We start from the raw sequence: 18,482 nt of genomic DNA on the forward strand, positions 1-18,482 counted from the left end.
AATACCATCCAAGGGAAGGGGAGGGCGTCAACAAGTAAGTTTTAGGGGACACAGACATTCAGTCTATACTACAGGTGGAAACCCGTTCTTTCCCCACCAGTGGGGACCATTCGCTGCAGCCAGTGAGATAGCAAAATGCTCTTGTCAAAAAAGACAATTTGACCTAACTTCCCCAGAAGGAGGGGCAGGGAAGGAGGACAAAACTCAGAGAGTATTAGGAAGAGAGGAGGGTTGCCAGATTCAGCAAATAAAAATACCAAACAACTAGTTAATTTTGAATTCAAAATGAACAATAAATAATTTTTTAGTATAAGTATGTCCCACGCTTAGTTTGGGACATACTTATACTATATCTATCTATCTATCTTTGCTTTTTATCTGAAATTCACATTAACTTGGCATCCTGTATTTTTCTCTGGCAACCCCAAAAGAGAGCGGCCAAGAACTCTAAAGCAAGCAATGGATTCCAGGAGGGCCAACTAAAGGATCTCTGAAATAATGCTTCCTTTATATATTTAACTTTTTTTAGTCTTTTTTTTTTAACTATCTAGCTTCTTTTCCGTGGTAACATATACCTAACGTAAAATCTACCATTTTAGCCATTTTTAAGTGTACAGTTCATGGCCTTCAGTCCATTCATATTGTTGTGCAACCATCACTGCCAATCTCGGGAAATTTCATCACTCCAAGCCGACATGTCAAAGAAAACCAGAGCTGGACAGTAGTTAAAGGGGTTAAAACTGATCTTATTTGGGACTTTGCAACAGAGGAAAAGAGACCTCAGTATAGAATTGGGGTCAATTCCGAATACAGCATGGACAACTGAGGATTTCTAGCCAAGAAGAAGCGGGGGGGAGGGGGGCGAGGATGTCCGTGGACAGAAAATCACTAAGAGGGTGTGTAATTCTCTGCTGAACTGCCCTAAGAGGATGCCTGCGGAAGGCGGGGCTGTCATGGGGAGAGGCAGGGACCAGGAGTTCCGTCAGATGTGGGGGGGATCTGATACAGACGAGGGGGCCAGTCCCACTTAACGGGATTCCCGCTAAAGCTCCAGGACACAGGTGAGGCCTAGCCGGGAGGAGGTCCCCCGAGGCCTGGCCGCACTCTGCACCCATCCCACGGGGACTCCCCCGCCCCGACCCCTCCCCGAATCCCCTTCCGATCCCTGTCTCCGTGGACGACTATTCCGGGCACCTTCCGGACTGACGTGGTGGCAGACAGCATTAGTCGTTTGCGTCTGGCTTATACATTTAATTTTAAAGAGGGGGGAGGGAACTAAGTGGACTGCGGGGACAACCGCCTACAGAGGTCAGGACAGGAAAATAACGGTGTGTTGGAAGACTTGCTAGTTCATCTCCATCTGTAGGGCCAGAGGGGAGGGGGCTTCCGGATGCGTGCGGGGGTCGTTCCCGGTACCCACTGGGCCGGGGCTGCGGCGTCCCTGGAGAGCCTGAGGGAACAGCAGTGAGGGCACAGAGGCGCGGGCGGGCGCTCGGGGTACGAGGGTCGGCGCCGCCCCGCAGCGCCGGGAGTGGGGGGCCCGCAGCACCCGGAGGCCCGCAGCGCCGGGAGTGGGGGACCCGCAGCGCCGGCTGTGGGGGACCCGCAGCGCCAGGAGGCCAGCAGCGCCGGGAGGCGGGGCCGGCGGCGCCAGGGCCGGGCGGCGGGCGGGGCGGCAGCGCGGCGGCGGCGGCCACAGCCACGGCAGCCAGCAGGTGAGGGCGGCGCGGGCCCCCGCGGGCCCCCGCGGGCCTGGGCTCGGGCGAGGGGCGAGCGCGGCCGGAGAGGCGGCGGCCGGAGAGGCAGCGGCGGGGGCGGGCCCGGGGGGCGGCGAGCGCGCGGGGCGGGGGACCGGCAGAGCCTGCGCCGGGCCTCACCGCGGCCGGGAAGCGGCGCGGGCCTCTGCCGGCCGGGGAGACGCCTCGGCCCCAGCTCGCGGCTCCTCGCCGTGCGCCTTCCCCGCAGCGCGGCCGCCCGGGCGCAGGGGGGCCCTGCTGGGAGAGCGGCCTCGGGCCGCCCGCGCTCCGCTTCCGCTGTCGGCCGGCGGCCCCGTGACCCTCACGTGACCGAGGCCCTCTGCGCCCTGGGCCCCGGGAACAGGGCGGAAGTGAAGCCTCCAGCCCCGCTTCTGCAGCTGCCGTCCCTCCCCGGTCACCCCACACTGCTTTAACCGTGCTGGGTTCCTGCCTGCCCCCCGCAGCGGTTTCAACCTGGGGTCTAGACCCTGGGAGCGGGGTCTCGCGGATGCGGTGCAGGAAGGATGTCGTGCGCTTCCGAAATTAGAATCAGCATCGTAAGAGAGGGTATGACGTGTGTTCATTTTTCCTGGAAGAGTCCACAGTTTTTACCAGACTCTCTAAAGTGGCGCCGTGCAATAGAAATATTATGTGAGTCACGTGTGTGATTTTAAAAGTAAAAAAACAGGGACGGCCCTGTGGCGTAGTGACTGAGTTCCTGCGCTCTGCTTCCAGGCCCCAGACCTACACACCGCTCATCAAGCCATGCTGTGGGGTGTCTCATATACAAAGTGGAGGAAGATTGGCACAGATGTGAGCTCAGCGACAGTCTTCCTCAAGCAAAAAGAGGAAGATTCGCAACAGGTGTTAGCTCAGGGCCGCTCTTCCTCATACACACGTGCAAGTAAAAAGAAACTGGTGAAATTAATTTAGTACTATATTCTGTTTAACCCAATATGTCTAAATATGGTCATTTCAGCATGTAATCAATATAAAACATTTTAATGAGATATTTTATGGGGTTTTTTCGTACTAAGTCTTTGAAATTCACTGTATATTTTACACTTAGACTGCATCCCAATTGAAACTGTCCTCATTTCAAGTGCTCAATAGCCACAAGTCCCTAGTGGCTGCCATATTGGATGGCGTAGGTCTAAGGATTTCATTCCTGGCCGGCAGGCCTAAGTCCAAACTCCTTGCCATGGTATCGGGGTTTTTCACAAACTGGCCTCATTATCTTTCTTTTTCCTGCCACTTGCCCAGGGATGGTTATACCCTCACCACTGAAAAGCACTTGCCATTTCCCGGCAAGCCGTGGTTCAGGCTGTTCCTTCTACCCGGAGCGTCTCCCTGCTCTCTCCCTGAGCCTCGCAGGGAGGCACAGCTTGTGCGGAGAGGCTTTTCCTGACTCCCTAACCCCAGAGGATTTCCCGCCCTCCGCAGTGCCCTCCGCAGTGCCCTCCGCAGTGTTCCCCCGCCGCGCTGTAGTCACGCGGGTTAGGGCACTCATCACAGGGCGTTTGTTTCCGAGGCTGTCTCCACGCCAGTACAGTGTCCTTTTATCTTTGCTGTGATCGTGGCCAGCACCTCGTAATTGATGAGTAGCTGTTTGCAGACAGAATTAGCAAACCACTAAGCAGCTGTGCTCAGTCTCTTCATCTTCGAAGGACTGCTGCTTTCTTGTCTAGATGTGTGCCTGTTCGACCCCCTTTTGCATGTACACACACAGACGTGGTAACTAACCATGAAGAATGCTTCTCAAGGTGTGCACAGAAGAGTATCTTCTACCTCTTACCCCCGTCTGTCTTACGGATGGGAAACTGAGGCACAGAACTACGGTAGGATGGCCAGCAAATGTGCCTCAGTGGAAATACAAAGCAGGGGAGCATTCTTGAAAGGAGTGCGTGGTCTCCGAGGGTCAGGCTCCTCACATGGGTAGGTATCAGCTGGCCCACTTTGGTCATTGATGGCAGGGAGGAGAACTGGAGAGGGGAGGAGTTCCTTCTTGGCCCTGATGAGGACTCCAAGGAGCTTCAGGTCTGGAAAGCTGAGGGTATCACTGCTGGAGAAAAAGTTGAACAGCAGAACTGTCACATGAGGAAAAGTGCTGGCCTGGGAAGGGTAGGAGAGAACAAGTAGGGTAGAAGGAAGGGCGAGGGGAAACCAGCAGGAGGAGCAAAGGAATAAGCCTCAGCTTGGTGAAGATACTGGTGTGACACATTGGCAGTAACCACTTCTTAGCGGCGCCACTCTCAGACTGTAGAATGGGAAATGAAAAGAATCAGAGATTCAGAGAAGACAAGCAACTTACCCAAGGTCACACAGCACTTTAAGCCCAAATGAAAACTCCTAAGCCCTCCTTTGCCACACTTAACCAGACCCACTCACACGTCTGCCACCAGGGGCCCCAACATGGTGCCTAGGAGAACAGGTCTGGGGCACAGCGCCAGGCCTGATTAATGTCTTTCTTGCTGTCTTCTACTGAGGGGCTGTGATTAGGCCTATTTATAGGGGCCTGGTGCCTTAATATTCTGCCTGGTGTGTCTCTTGCCAATCAAATCAGGGCCGTCTGCAGTGTGATTGCTGCTTTAGTGGCACCAGGGAGCGGAGTTAATTAAACCCAGTATAAATAGACTCTGCCCTCATCGTGCAATTCAAAGGAGTGTTTTTTCTTCCTGTCCTCTGCCCCCCACATGTCCCTCCTTCCTCCCGGCTCTGCTTAGCTCTAGCCTGGGTGAGCAGAGCCGGACACTCCCATACCTGGAGTCACCAGCCATGGCCTATTCTATCTCAGGAACAGGCCACAGTAAGAAGAACCCAGGAGTCAACATTTTCTGTGCTTTTCCAGACCCACGTACCATTTGGAAGTTGATGCAGGGAATTTTTTCCCCATATCCATCTCTCTGCTTCCAGCCTCATTTACTCTGCAGCCAGGGTTTCTTTCTTGCTCACCCGGCGTGGGAAGTTGAAATGAGATAATGTATGGAAAGGGTACCAAGCACCTTATAGCAGTTAGTCAATGTTGCACCTTCTCTGAACGCGCTTCTCATCAGTCTCTGCTGTCCCTATGCGTTTCCCTCCCTCATTCACCCAACAAGCACCGATAGACTATGAGCCTCCCACCCAGTGCTCTGTCCCCCACTTCCCCTGCACGGGCTGAACCCGTGGCAGACAGTTGTGGTGGGGGGCTGTGCTGTCTTCTCCCGGTACCTTTCCCTGTGGTGGGTGGGTGTGGGTGAGTGTGAGCTGTCCTGACGCTCCGGTTCCCACCCACAGGCACCATGACTCCCACGAGGACCCAGCACTCATTGGCAGGGCAGACCTACACGGTGCCCCTCATCCAGCCAGACCTGCGGCGAGAGGAGGCCATCCAGCAGGTGGCAGATGCCCTGCAGTACCTACAGAAGGTCTCCGGAGACATCTTTAGCAGGTGGGTGCTTCCACCCACCCTCACCAATCAGGGGGCCACCCTCATCCGGGCAGTCATCTCTCCATTCCCAGGAATGCACTCTCTAGGAGCATGGGTGATTCTTGGTCCTGGGGGGACCCAGCTGGCTTCCCTGTGCCCAAGGGGCCCAAGCTAGGGACCCAGCTTAGAACTTCTTCTCGTAAGAGCTCACTACTACTGCCCACTTAGCCCCCTGGGTTGCCTGTGAATTCCCAGGCCCCAGTGGGGGTACTCCTCTCCCAGCTCAGTCTCTTCCTCCCACTGGGGGCCCTGTTCCTTCACTTATTCCTGCTGCCAGCAAATATTTATTCAGCACCTCTCATGTGCCAGGCACTGTGCTACTCTCTGTAGTTACAGCAATGAATACGGCCGCGTCCCTGTCCAACTAGAGGATAGACCCTGGCAGGAGACACAGACTCTAACGAATCAATTGTGCGTTAGTCATTTAATTACAGTTGTGATAAGACCGATTTATAATAATTTTGTAATAACTAATATTTACGTAGTATTGACCGTGTACCACCACTGATCGGAGTGCATTAACTCGTTTAACACTCACACCACTTTGTGAGGAGGTGCTGTTGTTATCTCCATTTTATAGATGAGGAAACTGAGGCACAGAAAGGCTAAGAGACCAGTGCAAGTGGCAGAGGCAGGGGTCACACCCGGGTGTTGTGGCTTCAGACTCGCTGTGGAGGAGAGTTGTTAACGGGACCCCTGACCTAGTCTGGGGGGATCAAGGAAGGTATATGTGGAGAAAAACATGTATGTTAAAATCTGAAGGGTGAGTGGGAGTTACTGTGAGTGGGTAGGTTGGGAAGAAGAACGTTCCAGAAAGAAAGACAGCCCTGAGATGGGAAGGCCCTGAATGGAAGCCAGGTGGCTGGAGCGAGGAGGGGCTGAGGGTGTGAGAGGCTGGTGAGGTGGACCTTAGAGGTCGTCGCCGGCTTTGAGCGCAGAGTGGCAGCGCTTTGCCTCACCGGCACTGATCTAGCACTGTCCTTGGGCTATAATGATTTTTCATCCCATGTTTATTTAACATGAATGAATGGCGTTGCTGTTTCCTTGCCGAGGGCCCAGGTTTCGTCCTGTGTATGGCTCCATAAGCAACCTGAGATGGGGCTCAGGGCGTCTCCTTGCTGGGGGCCCAAACCGTGCCTCACCAGGGACCTTCGACCCCACCCAGCGTGAAGCATTTGACTGCCTGCCCGAGGTCCCTCTCGTGTGTGGTCCAGGTCCCCTCCCCTTCCCCTGCTTGTGCCCTAGATCAGGCGTGCTTCACCACGCAGTCTCCTCCTTCACCAGGTGTTAGTCCACCTCTTCCTGGAAGCCTTTCCCAGTGGGGGCAGAAGGGGGGGTCATTGTCTCCACTTGAACTCGGTACAAACACCACATCTCTTACTCTTCTGCCTCTGGCCTGTCCCTACGCACCTGTCTGCCCCAAGCCTATGCAGAAAGTAAATGTACCCAAGGGGCAGTGCCCTCAAGTGGTTAAGGGGTGACTCTGGAGCAGCCTGCCTGGGCCCAGTCTGGCGTCCCCATTTGCTGGCTCTGTAACCTTGGGCCAGTTACTTAACCTCTCTAAGCCTCAGTGTTCTTATCTATAAAATGGTGATAATAATGGTGCCTCCCTCGTAGGATTGTTGTAAAGATTCAGTGTATTAAAACTTTCAGGGGAATTAAAGTGCCTGGTATCAAGTAAGCATTCAGTAAGCATTTGCTCTTATTACCTGTTGATACCATCTCTGCTCATTGGCTGCCTAAGGTGGCCCTCCATTAACCTGCTATCAATAGTTATAGAAAGTGTTAGGCGCCCTTCTTGTGCTAAATATGCCCAAAGAATGCCTAAGGAAGAGGTCACAGGCCTTTAAGAGCCATCAGTCCCAGATTATGGCTACCCCATACCCAGTGATTGAGATGGATGCCAAAAACAATCCATCGGAAATACTTATGTTTCCTCACCAGGATTGTGACTGCTGCTTGCCTTTGTCTAAGGGAGCATTGGGTTTTTAGCATCCTTCCCTTTCCCTTGCTAGTATTTGGCAACTGTGGACAGTTTCGTGTCCCCCCGCCCATGGATGGGATGAGGAAAGGGCAAGAAGGCCACCTCCTGGGGAGGGAGTGGTGTGAGTTGAGCATGGGTATGGGCCCTCCAAGTGGCTAGGCTTGGCTCAGGGAGGGCAGGATGCCTCTCAAGAGCCCTGTACCTGCGTCCAGGCTCCCATTACAACCAGGTCCAGGTCACCCCATTGACCTCCCACCATGTGCCCAATATGCTGGACCCGAAGGGTGCTGAAGATGTGAACGACATGGTTCCTGTCCTCAAGGATCTTATAGTCTAGAATGGGAAAGCAGTAGGCCTAGGTTGGTTCTTAATTGCATAGCATGAACTGTGGGCTTCTGGGGGTCTAGGGAAGAGAGAAATAAGTAAGAATTGGTGGCACATTTATCAATCAGAAGTCCACAAATCAACGCAAGCAAAAAGTAACCAATTGGTAGAGAAGGCTTTGGAGTCACAGGGTTTAAATGATGTCTTCAGGACCTGATTTTATCTTTCATTCCACCCCAGCTGCTGCTGCTAGGCTGTCTCCATGCCCAGACAGGCCTTGCTCTTGTGGTGGCAAAGTAACCAGCAGGCCTGAGCTCATGTACTCAGGTTCAGGTCCAGCAGGAAAGAATGCTTTCCTCCGTGTCAGCATTTCCTCCGAAGTCCCACTTGCCCCTTGGCCTGGCTTGGTTCTCAGGTCTATCCCAGAGCTGACTGCTGGGGCCAGGGGGCATGACACGCTGACTGGCTTAGACCCTGGTCACATGCATCACCCCTAAGCCCTGGGTTAGGCCCACCTGAAATGCAGAGACTGAGCCTGGGGGAGCGATGGAGCCCCCAAAGGAAATGGGAGCCCTTACTTGCATAAGGAGGAAGTAGATGCTTGAGAGGAAAACCACACGCCTGCTCCCCATGGGCAGGGAAGGCCTCCTGAAGGAGAGGGGCATGAGCTAGGCCATTGCAGGGATGGGTTATGGTGAGGCAGGGTTAGGAAGAGGGGTGCGCAGGTCATCTGGTGGGGTCTAGAAACGGGTGCCACAGGCTCAGAGGCCCGGATGTGGAGCATGGTGTATCACGGACTCCTGGAGGAAGGCTGGCCTGAACGGGGTGCTTCTGTACTGGGGTACAGACATTGCTGCCTGTCCCATACATTTGGCTCCTTCACAGGAGAACAGGGTGTGAAAAGTCAGCTTTCCGTGTGTCTGTGGGCCTTGCTTCCCCCTCTGAGTGTGCGCTCTTGGGAGTCGGCCTCTCGCTTCTTCATGCCTCCACAGTGCTGTGGGAATGCTCCAGGGCAGGAGTGGGAGGGAGGGGGCAGGGTGAGTGAAAAGTTGGGATCAGTAAGTTAGGGCCCATGGAGGCTTCTCCTAACAGGACGGAACTCTGAGCTGGATTCAGGAGTTTTAAGGAGGTGTGATAGGTTGTCGAGCAGGGAAGTGATGGGACAGAAGAGTTTGGGGAAGATGTGCCAGGCAGCCAGCACAGAGTGGACAAGGTGGGGGAGAGAGTGGACTCCAGGGACACGCTGGGGGCTGTTCCTGTAGTCAGGGCATGGAAGGGATGAGGCTGCAGTCCAGGGGAGTTGCAGGCAGGGAGGGCTGGATAAGAGACATTTCAAAGGGAACAATGACAGGACACAATGACAGATTGGGAAGAGGATGAAGGAAAGGGAGGTGTCAGGGATGATTGGGAGTCGGGGTGGGGAGTGCTGAGACCTCGCCTCATTCACCTGCCCCCTGTCCTGCAGCAGTCATCAAGCTGGAGGCTTTTCATGTTTCATGGGCTTTTGAGTTGGGGATGTGACCCCAGCTTGGAATCTCCCCCCTTAAATGCACTCCTCCTGCTTAGAAACCTCTTGCAAAGAGACAGGTGGGTAGAGAAGAGACACTTGCTATCTCTCCTTTCCACTGCTCCCCCCATTTCAGGCCCCCCTAGAGCCTGTGCCCTGTTCCATAAGTAGGTGAGCACCTGGGAAATTAGCATTCCAAGCTGGGGGTCCTTCCTCCTGCTCTGCCATGGCAGGAGCCGCACAGAGACTAGAAACAATGACAAGTACCTCTCAGGCTCCCTTCCACCCCCTCCTTCCAACCCCCTCCCTGGCCCCTCTTCCTGCCTAGCAGACCTCCCCAGCCCTCACCCATCCCCCTCTTCACCTGGGAGAAGCCAGGCCCCGAAATATCTGCCTAGAGATGTCAGCTGCTTCACACGACTTAGATGAGGAGGCCGAGGGGGTGGCAGTGGTCCAGGGAGAGGAGCTGGACAAATTCTGGGTGTAGAAGTTGGGACTCATCAGTCGCAGCCTGTTCAGCTTCCTCTTCATGGGGAGGGTTTGCTCTGCCAGGCCTTTTCCTTATCTCTTTTTCTTTCCACTTCCTCCCTCTTCCCTTCTCCTCTTCCTGCTTTTCCTCCTCCTTCTCCTCCCTTCTTTTCACCTACCCCACACTTTCCCCTTTTCCTCACTTCCTCCTTCCTCTCTATCACCCTTCCTCCATCCTTCCTTTCTCCCCGCTTTCTCTCTACTGATTGGCACCTGGTAACTCCCAGGGTTAGGAAGCACTCAGTCAGCTGCTCACATAATTAGCAGATCATTCCTAATTATCCCAGAGAGTGGAGAAGAGAAGGGTGAAGGCAAGAGCTCTGGTGCAGGGTCTGCTGTGAGGGCATGGGACAGGCAAGGGAGGAGCAGCAGCAATTATGGGTCAGAAGGGGGCTCCCTCCTCCCCAGCAGCCTCTCTGGAGGACTGGCATGCTGATCCTGAGGGGCCATGGTGGCCTTGCAGGGGCTGTGGGCCTGCCTGGCTTCATAGGAAATCTTCCCCTAAGGGAATAGGGGTAGCTTTGGAGGTGGTGGGCCCAGGCACTCCTGGCCACCCCATCCCCTTCCATCTCCCACGCCAGGAAGAGAGTGGCCTCTCTGGTGCCTCCTTGATCGCCTCCCACCCCAGCCAGGGGAGCCGCTTCCTGTTGCTCTGTACTCTGCCTCCATAGTGTTCTCTTGCAAAGTCCTGTTCCCTCAGCCTGGAGCCTCCTGGTCTGTGTCTGCTCCACACTGCCTCTTCTTGCTTTCCTCTGAGTGCCTGCGGCCCCTCCTCCCTCCCAGTCTTACGGGCAGTAATAACAGATGTTAACTGAGCACTCAGGACATGTCAGCTAGTACAGGAACACTAGCCATACGTTCGCTCATGTTAACCTTTACAATAATTCCATAATATAGAAGTTACTATTCCTGTTTCTCAGCTGAAGACACTGAGGCATAGGCCAATTAAGTGACTTGCCCAAGGTCACACTGCTACTAATAGATGTTAAGGCCAGGTCTGTGGGACGTCGTAGTTACTTGTCTCCCTGGTGGACTGGAATCTCCCTGAGGGCAGACGTGTGTTATGGGATTCCTCTCTGTCCCACCTCTGAGGAGACTGAGTGAGCCAGTCCCATCTCTGACGCCGAGAGAGGCAGCCCCCCTCTGCTGGTGTCTGGGCAAACATGTTACAGGGGCGTGGCTTCAGGGATGAGCTTCGAAACCGACCTCCCTTACAGCAGGCCACCAAGCCAGGGGGTCCAGGTCAAGAATGACAAACAAATTGCCTTTTTGCCACTGTCCCCCTGCCCTCAAGGTGGACATTGCTAATCAGTCCAGCCCTAGTGTGGCCTAACAGTCCTTCCTAACACAGCCTGCCAGTCCTCCGGTGGAGGTGGCAGGGGAATTGAAAGCTCTCTCTCATCCACGGTCGGTGCTCTCCTCAGCATCGTGGCATATGACTATGACTATAAGAGATTGCACTATCTGGGGGCTTTGTCAACAAGCAAGCCATTACTTAGACTTATAGGCTCTTGGATAATAAAAGAACCCTGGAAATCATGCCTTCCATTCCCCTGCCCCGCACAGGAATCTTCCCTCGGAGCATTCCTGACAGGTGGTCATCCAGCTGGAATCTGATTGCTTTGCAAAGCTATGCAGCTGTTTACTAGAAAGTTCTCCTTATGTAGAACTGAGATCTGCTTCCTTGTAACTGCACCCACTGGTTCTAAGGGAGCCCTCTGGGGTGACAGAGAATACGTCTAATTGCTTTTCCACCCAACAGCACATGATATTTTTGATATTTGAACGGAATTATCATATTCTGTAAGTCATCTTATCTGTAACCAGAACATCCTTCAGTTATCTTTGTATGACAGGAGTTCTCACTCATCACCAGCCTCATCACCCTCCTTTGGACGTTCGTTAACTTGTCACTTTTTATTCAGCCAGTATTGGTTACAGGTCAGGCACTGTCCCAGGTGCTAGAGATGCCGCAGGGAATAAGACAGTCCCTATAGTCTAGAAGGGAATCCAGAGTCCTCTGAAAATGCGGATCCAGTTTAAAGGGGACACAGCTGTGGATGAGATTGGTGCCTGGACTAGACTAGCTCATTAATCCAGGGCTCTATTTGCCCTGTAGTGCCTCCAAGAGAGTGGATGTTGTTTATTGAAAGGCAGGAGACAGACAAGGAGCTGTATGCTCTAAGATCGCCTTTCTTTTTAAAGAGGCTTAGCATGCTTTTAGCTCATACTGAGCTTATAGTTAACCAAAACGTCAGGTCTTGCTTCACCTGAACTACTGCTAAACCTCCATCTGTATTTGAACACTTGACTTTTTAAACCTAAAGCCTGGGCTTCACATTCATTTCTTGTCAATTTCATTTTGTTGATTGCAGTCCATCCTTCTGGCCTCTTAGGAGTCTTGATTATTTCAGTCTTGATTCCGTCACGCAGCCCACTTTGACCCTCCTCCATTTGCTATCCCCAACTTATAGTCAAGTGTTGAATGAGTGGGGCGGGGCTCTGCAGAGACCACTGTGCCAGGCTGAATCATTCCGTTCTTCTGCAGTGCCCTCTTCAGCAGTGCCCTTTGGTGCTGTTGTTTATCTGGCTCTGATGCAGTCTCCTCCAACCCCCATAGCGCCATCTTGTCCACAGGATTTTGTGAGAAGCCGTCAAAATCCTTGCTGACTCAAGATACACTGTGTTTAAGGTTTTCCCTTGATACACCAGTCTAATAACCCTGTCAAAGAAAGAAATGCTGTGAATTTAGAACAATGCTGGCCCCTGGGATCCACCTCTTCCTTTTCAAAGTGTTTACAGACCTTCAATTTAATAATCCATTCTGGAAATTTGCCAGGGTTCATTGTTAAGCTTGATGTTTGCAACTTTGAGAAATCAGCCCTTCTCTCCTTGATGGAAGAACCAGAACAGAGCAGCCTTTGTCCATCTCTGTTTCTGCTGTCCCTCCCACTCTCCATGTTGACTTCCAGTGGAGTGGTTACGTAACCACTGAGGTTGCTTCAGCACCCCAGGGCAGAAAGTGGCTGAGCTGGGAACTGGAGGAAGCAGCTTTCGCTCAGGTTCCCTTCCCAGTGAATGAAGACCTTTCTCCCTGGCAGCAAAGATGGAGCTCGTGCAAGTGGTTCTGCCTTTTCTCACTGGGAGGAAACGGTGTCCTCTTGTTCTCTATCTGCATTGCGATCCCACTTAGACCAGTCTGTGAAGGACCACTGAGCTGCTCTGGGTGCCTGCTTGTACCCAGACCCCCAGCTCACTGAGCCCTCTGCCATGAGGAGCTGGGAGTAATCAGGGAGACTTCAGTGGGGATGGAGACCCCTGGATTGTGAAATTGGCTGATTGGTGGCTTCTCTGGGGGCCAAAACCTTCTAGAGTTGGTGGGGGTAGTTTAGGAAGGTTGAACCGGTCTTGACTGTTCATTTCAGCCTTTAAGGAAATCCCAGAGTTCCCTGCCCTCGTAGTCTCTGACCCCACAGACAGTGGGCCCCTCTGCCACCCACTGTATCCTCCTACCCATCCCCATGAACTGAACTTGCAACCCTGCCTCGTTGTTTCTCGTGCCTCACTTGTGCGCTCACTCCTGCCGGGTGAATGCAGAGATGTGACCGCTCTGCATGTGGAACTTGGTGGTCACAGGCGGGAGCTGGTGTTCTTGGAGGTAGGGGAGCGACTGGGAGAAGGATGCCCTGGCACATTTGAGCCTGAGTCCCCTCTGTGGTGAGAAGACCCTTGCTGCTGCTGAATACTGTGGGGAAAGTGTAAGGCTCACATGCATTTACATTCAGGGCACATGTGTGTCAGTCATTCAGGAACCACAGAGGGAGCCTCTGACAGTGCCAGGCGCTGTCCCAGATGCTGGGAGTCCAGCAGGGAAGAAGGCAAAGCCCTCACCCCTGGGCACACAGAGGCCTGGACGCATAATCTCCAGTGGCTCTGTGTGGAAGGGGGTTGGGGAGGGACAGGTGCAATCCTGGGTTCCACCAGCGAGGAGGGGCACAGGGAGTGAAGGGGGCAGCCATGGGGATATGTGGGGATGGCACTCCATTTGATGCAAAGGCCATGCGACAAGGATGGGTTTGGCATGTTCAGGGAATAGCAAGGTGCTGGTGTCGCTGGAGCACCCTGATCCAGGCTGGAGGGAGTGTCAGCTTGTAAGCAGCCAGACCACAAGCATGAGAACCATGGTGAGGACTTGGGATTTACCCACACAAACCATTTATTATGTCTCAGGGCAATTCCTCGTGAGCAGGTCTAAGACTTGAATTTGGACTCATCCTTGCCTGTCACTCAGCCTTGGTGAACTCTGGTATCCTCATCTGTCAATAGGTCAATACATAGTCAATACGTACGTGTAAGTCATGAGGAGTCTGTCTCTGCTTGCCCCTGCTTGAGGCTGTAAACAAAATCCTGGAGGCAGGAACCAGGTCCTTCAGGTGGCATGTACAGGCACTAACTTGGGGCCAGGGTATTGCCCATCCCTACCCAGCGCTCTAAGGAACTTCATACCATTCATTCCTAGACCCTTCAGGGTAGGTGATCCTTCTAGAGGTCACCTGGGCAGTTCCAAGATTGGTCCTGACAAGCAGGTAACACTGTGTTTTTAGAGCCCTTGCCCAAACCCCTGGCTCTGCAGGTTTGCTGTGAGAAGCAGGAGGGGTACAGGAGGCTGCAGGGCTCGGGGAGAAGCCCCCAGCCCCTGTGATCTTTTTCTGTGGCAGGATCTCCCAGCGAGTAGAGCTCAGCCGGAGCCAGCTGCAGGCCATTGGGGAGAGGGTCTCTTTGGCCCAGGCCAAGATTGAGAAGATCAAGGGCAGCAAGAAGGCCATCAAGGTAGCACATGTGGCCCTGTGTCCCCATGGCTGTGGGTAGTCCCAGAAATCCCATTCCCTACCATCTCTCCACTCTCAGGTCCCTGCCTCTGCTATCCAGCCACACCTCAAACTTTCCTCCTGCCCAGGATCCCCCCAGCCCCAACCCTAGCTCTCTGGAGCTTCTCAGGCCCCTGAAGAAGTGATCTCAGACCCTCCCTGTGTTAACAGGTGTTCTCCAGTGCCAAGTACCCAGCTCCAGAGCGCCTACAGGAGTATGGGTCCATCTTCACAGGGGCCCAAGACCCTGGCCTGCAGAGACGCCCCCGCTACAGGATCCAGAGCAAGCACCGCCCCCTGGATGAGCGGGCCCTGCAGGTCTGATGGACACACACAGTGCACACTTGCAGGGAGTGACCAGTGGTGGCCCTGGATGTTGGGGAGGAACTGAGGGCCCACCATAGTCTTCTGTCCCCCAAGAGGATTCTGACCAGGATGGGGTGGAGGTCACTTTGGCCTCGTGCTGAAACCCACCATCCCTCTGTCACCTCCTCCCACCCCTCACTCTCCCCCTCAGGAGAAGCTGAAATACTTCCCTGTGTGTGTGAACACGAAGCTGGAGCCTGAGGATGAGGCTGAGGAGGGGCTCGGGGGTCTTCCCAGCAACATCAGCTCCGTCAGCTCCTTGCTGCTCTTCAACACCACTGAGAACCTGTATGGCCAGAAGGCAGGGCTGTGGAGGGGTGGGTGGGAGGCCTGGCCTGGCTTAGTGGGGGAACAGGGGGCATCAGAATCAGGTACAGCAGAATTCTGCAGCCTGGGGAGCCAGGAGCTGACAGATTCGTTTGTCTTGTAAGGCCTGGGAGTCCACACAACAAACTAATCGTGCCTCCTGGTGGTGGGAAAGGTGGGTCAGGACCATGGCCCTAGAACAGATGATTGCCTGACCTCCACCCCACCTCTGTAGGTACAAAAAATATGTCTTCCTGGACCCCCTGGCTGGAGCTGTAACAAAGACCCACGTGATGCTGGGGGCAGAGACGGAGGAGAAGCTGTTTGATGCCCCTTTGTCCATCAGCAAGAGAGAGCAGCTGGAGCAACAGGTAGAGACACATGCTGCTTTGGGTGGGGTGGGGGGGGGAACGGGGAATGGGGAAGTGTGGCCTTGCCGGTCTTCTCTAGGTGAGGGGGTTGCCCCTCTTCCCACCCGGGTATGCATGAGGCTCCCTACAGCGTCTGCTCACATACCCCTACCTAATCCTTCAGATTCCAGAGAACTACTTTTACGTGCCCGACCTGGGCCAAGTGCCCGAGATCGATGTCCCGTCCTACCTGCCTGACCTGCCAGGCATCGCTGATGACCTCATGTACAGTGCCGACCTGGGCCCTGGCATTGCCCCCTCTGCCCCTGGTACCATTCCAGAGCTGCCCACCTTCCACACAGAGGTTGCCGAGCCTTTCAAGCCAGGTGAGCTGAGAGCTGGGAGTGGGAGTTGAGTGGGAACTCCCCTGCTCGGCCACTTGCTTCCCTAGGCACCTCATACTTTCTCACACTTCTGCTCCAGACCGAGAAGATGGGGTGCTAATAGCACCCCCACCGCCACCACCGCCGCCACCGCCTCCTCCAGCCCCAGCAGTGCTGGTCAGTGCACCCCCACCCCCACCCCCACCCCTGAGCACGGCCTCTCCGGGCCAAGGTACGAGGGAGGATGAGAGCAGAGGTGGTGTCCGTTCCTCAGGTAGGAGCAGCACCTGGTGCATGGGGGCTGGGGTGTGCTCTCTTAGAGGGGGCCTCTAACTTCTGGATCCCTAAAGAATTTTCCGTAGGTTTGTTAAGTGGTCATAAATTTTCAGGATAGTCCTAATTTCAAAATCTTGCTCCACTGGGTGCAGACAATAGTGGTTTTCAAACTGTCTGTAGAGCCCTGGAATTCTGATCTCCGGGGTGGAGGGGCCTGGACAGGTGGAGCTGTGGTCCCCACTCCCACTTAAACCAATGGAAGAGGGCTACTAAAAGAATGGAAACCTACAGCAACAAAACATCCGTGTGTCCCTTAAACTGCAGAATTTCAGTGTTGATATTATATTTCCAAGTCTGTCTCCTGCACCTAGATAAGCCCTGGGTGGCACAAAAATCCCGTTGGCTCAAGTGTCAAGTTCATCATTGTCAGCACCTGGATAAACTCCCAGGGTGCACCTTTGCAGGGTGGGGTTGGAGAGGAACCAGGGGCGCCTGCACACACTGCTTCCTGAGCTCAGGTGGGTGGTCAGCATCCAGGCCCCATACAGTCTCTGAAGGCCTGGCTTCTCCAACTGGCCTCCTCTTTCAAGAAGAGCCCTTCCTCACAGCCAGGCTTTTGAGGGGAAGCCCCTGGACCCCCGAGACCCTTAGGCTGGGCCAGGCTCCTGCCTGGGCAGCTTTTCTCCCTCACACCCTTCTCCACCCCCAGCTCTAGTCCCGGAAGCTCCCAGGGAAGTGGTTGAGCCCTCCAGTGGCCGGGCCACTCTGCTGGAGTCTATCCGCCAGGCTGGGGGCATTGGCAAGGCCAAGCTCCGCAGTGTCAAGGAGCGCAAGCTGGAGAAGAAGAAACAGAAGGAACAGGAACAAGGTGAGGGGACCCCCGACCCACTCCAGGGGAGGGCTTGAAGAAAAGGGCCACCTTCTCTTCTGATCCCAGACTCCAGCAGGGTGCCCTCTGCCCACCCCAAGTGTCAGAAGGCCAGCACCCAGCCAGCCTGCCCCCCGGCTTTCCCAAGGGCATTTGCTGGAAGCCCTGGGTGGCTATCTCCCCTGCCTGGGCCATGGTTCCTTCCTGGTTTGAAGCCTCCTTAGTGGAACTTCCTTCTCTAAGCTGGGAGGAGACGGAGCCCCACCCAGCTTGAAGTGCGAGAGAGAACCTGCTTAGACTCTGCCAGGAGCTGTCCAAGGAAGTGGTCAGGACTGAGACCCACTTAGAGACAGGGGACCTGGAGGGCTGGCTCAGTCCCGCTCCTGTAAGCCTCTTGAGGCTACAGATCCCGTCGGCTATGAATCCTGAAGGCCGGCATCACTGTAACCCTGGGCATGAAGCAGCAGTGCCCTGGAGTCCTCAGTCCTAAGTGTGAGTGCAGCCCTGCTTCTGGGCTTTCCACTTGACCTCAGGTCAACTGCCCAGCCTCCTTGGGCCAGTTTCTTCATCTGTGCAGTGAGGCTGCTCATATTTGCCCCTTGGTCTCACAGGGCGGTTGTGACAATGGGACTCAAATGTCACCATTTTCTCATTAGTGCCCCAAAGCTGGATCCACTGATTGATAGACAAGCTCCAAGAGCTGGCAGTGAATGGTGGCTGTGGAGAGGGCTGGGGTCTGTTGGTTGTCAGCAAGAGGACAAATGCGACTGAATCCTGAGGCTGTCGCCCCAGGGGCAGATCTCATATTTGGTCCCTCACTCGTGGCTTTCCCACTGCAGTGAGAGCAACGGGCCAAGGTGGGGACCTGATGGCAGATCTCTTTAACAAGCTGGTCATGAGGCGCAAAGGTAGGAGGCAGAGCACCAGCTGCCTGCCAGGGCTGGGGTCTTGGGGTATTTTGTGTCCTGTGCATTTTACCTTTTCTCCCTCTAGGGGCTGGGTGAACTGGTGCCCCAAACCAAGTCCCTCACCCTCCACCCCTGCCCTCCCAGGTATCTCCGGGAAAGGACCGGCGCCCGGGGCCAGCGACGGGCCAGGTGGAGCCTTTGCCCGAATGTCAGACTCCATCCCGCCTCTGCCTCCCCCACAGCAGCCACCAGGAGAGGAGGACGAGGATGACTGGGAATCCTAGGCCTCAGCTGCTGCTTCCTCCCCAGAACTCAGGCTTAGCTATTGCCCTCACGCGGAAACAGCGGGATGGGCTCCTCGGCCGGCAGCTCTCAGTCCCTGCTGCCCTTGGAGGGATGGGGATGTGGAGGACTGTCCCAAGACTGTGCCTGGACCTTCTTCAGGAAGCGGGGAGGCCTGCTTCCGAGGCCACACGCTGGGAGGGGCCGGGGGGAGCCCTTGCTCTCTGCCTGTGCTCTACCCACCCCCTCACCAGCATGCTCTCTTCTCCTCTAAAGAGACGCTGAGATAAACAATCCATGAATCAATAAAGAAGCATAACGCAAGAA

At 54.7% G+C, this 18,482-nt stretch overlaps 1 protein-coding gene across 5 annotated transcripts; it reads left to right on the top strand.

Annotated features, from left to right (window-relative positions):
- The first annotated feature begins 918 nt into the window (after window positions 1–918).
- Window positions 919–18,482, top strand: WASHC1 (WASH complex subunit 1). Of its 5 annotated transcripts, XM_070494018.1 has the most exons (12): window positions 1,656–1,715; window positions 2,472–2,600; window positions 5,013–5,166; window positions 14,267–14,378; window positions 14,588–14,734; window positions 14,934–15,070; window positions 15,324–15,459; window positions 15,623–15,824; window positions 15,922–16,095; window positions 16,807–16,965; window positions 17,805–17,873; window positions 18,018–18,482. In XM_070494018.1, exons 3-12 carry the CDS (start codon window positions 5,018–5,020, stop codon window positions 18,155–18,157), a joined length of 1,425 nt encoding a protein of 474 aa, XP_070350119.1. In that variant the 5' UTR covers window positions 1,656–1,715; window positions 2,472–2,600; window positions 5,013–5,017; the 3' UTR covers window positions 18,158–18,482. The 5 variants fall into 5 exon arrangements, with proteins under 5 accessions (XP_070350120.1, XP_070350118.1, XP_070350119.1 ...); XM_070494019.1 differs by lacking the exons at window positions 1,656–1,715; window positions 2,472–2,600 and adding an exon at window positions 919–1,061; XM_070494017.1 differs by lacking the exon at window positions 2,472–2,600 and having other exon boundaries at window positions 1,586–1,715.

The sequence above is a fragment of the Equus asinus genome, chromosome 22, assembly GCF_041296235.1.
Source record: "Equus asinus isolate D_3611 breed Donkey chromosome 22, EquAss-T2T_v2, whole genome shotgun sequence".
NCBI lineage: Eukaryota > Metazoa > Chordata > Mammalia > Perissodactyla > Equidae > Equus > Equus asinus.

Bases quoted from the DNA above. Each gene is read 5' to 3' on its own strand.
- WASHC1 (XM_070494016.1), top strand. From the start codon at position 2,261: ATGTCGTGCGCTTCCGAAATTAGAATCAGCATCGTAAGAGAGGGTATG. The intron at 15,825-15,921 runs GTGAGCTGAGAG...CTTCTGCTCCAG, and splicing joins TGCCGAGCCTTTCAAGCCAG to ACCGAGAAGATGGGGTGCTA. The intron at 16,966-17,804 runs GTGAGGGGACCC...TTCCCACTGCAG, and splicing joins ACAGAAGGAACAGGAACAAG to TGAGAGCAACGGGCCAAGGT.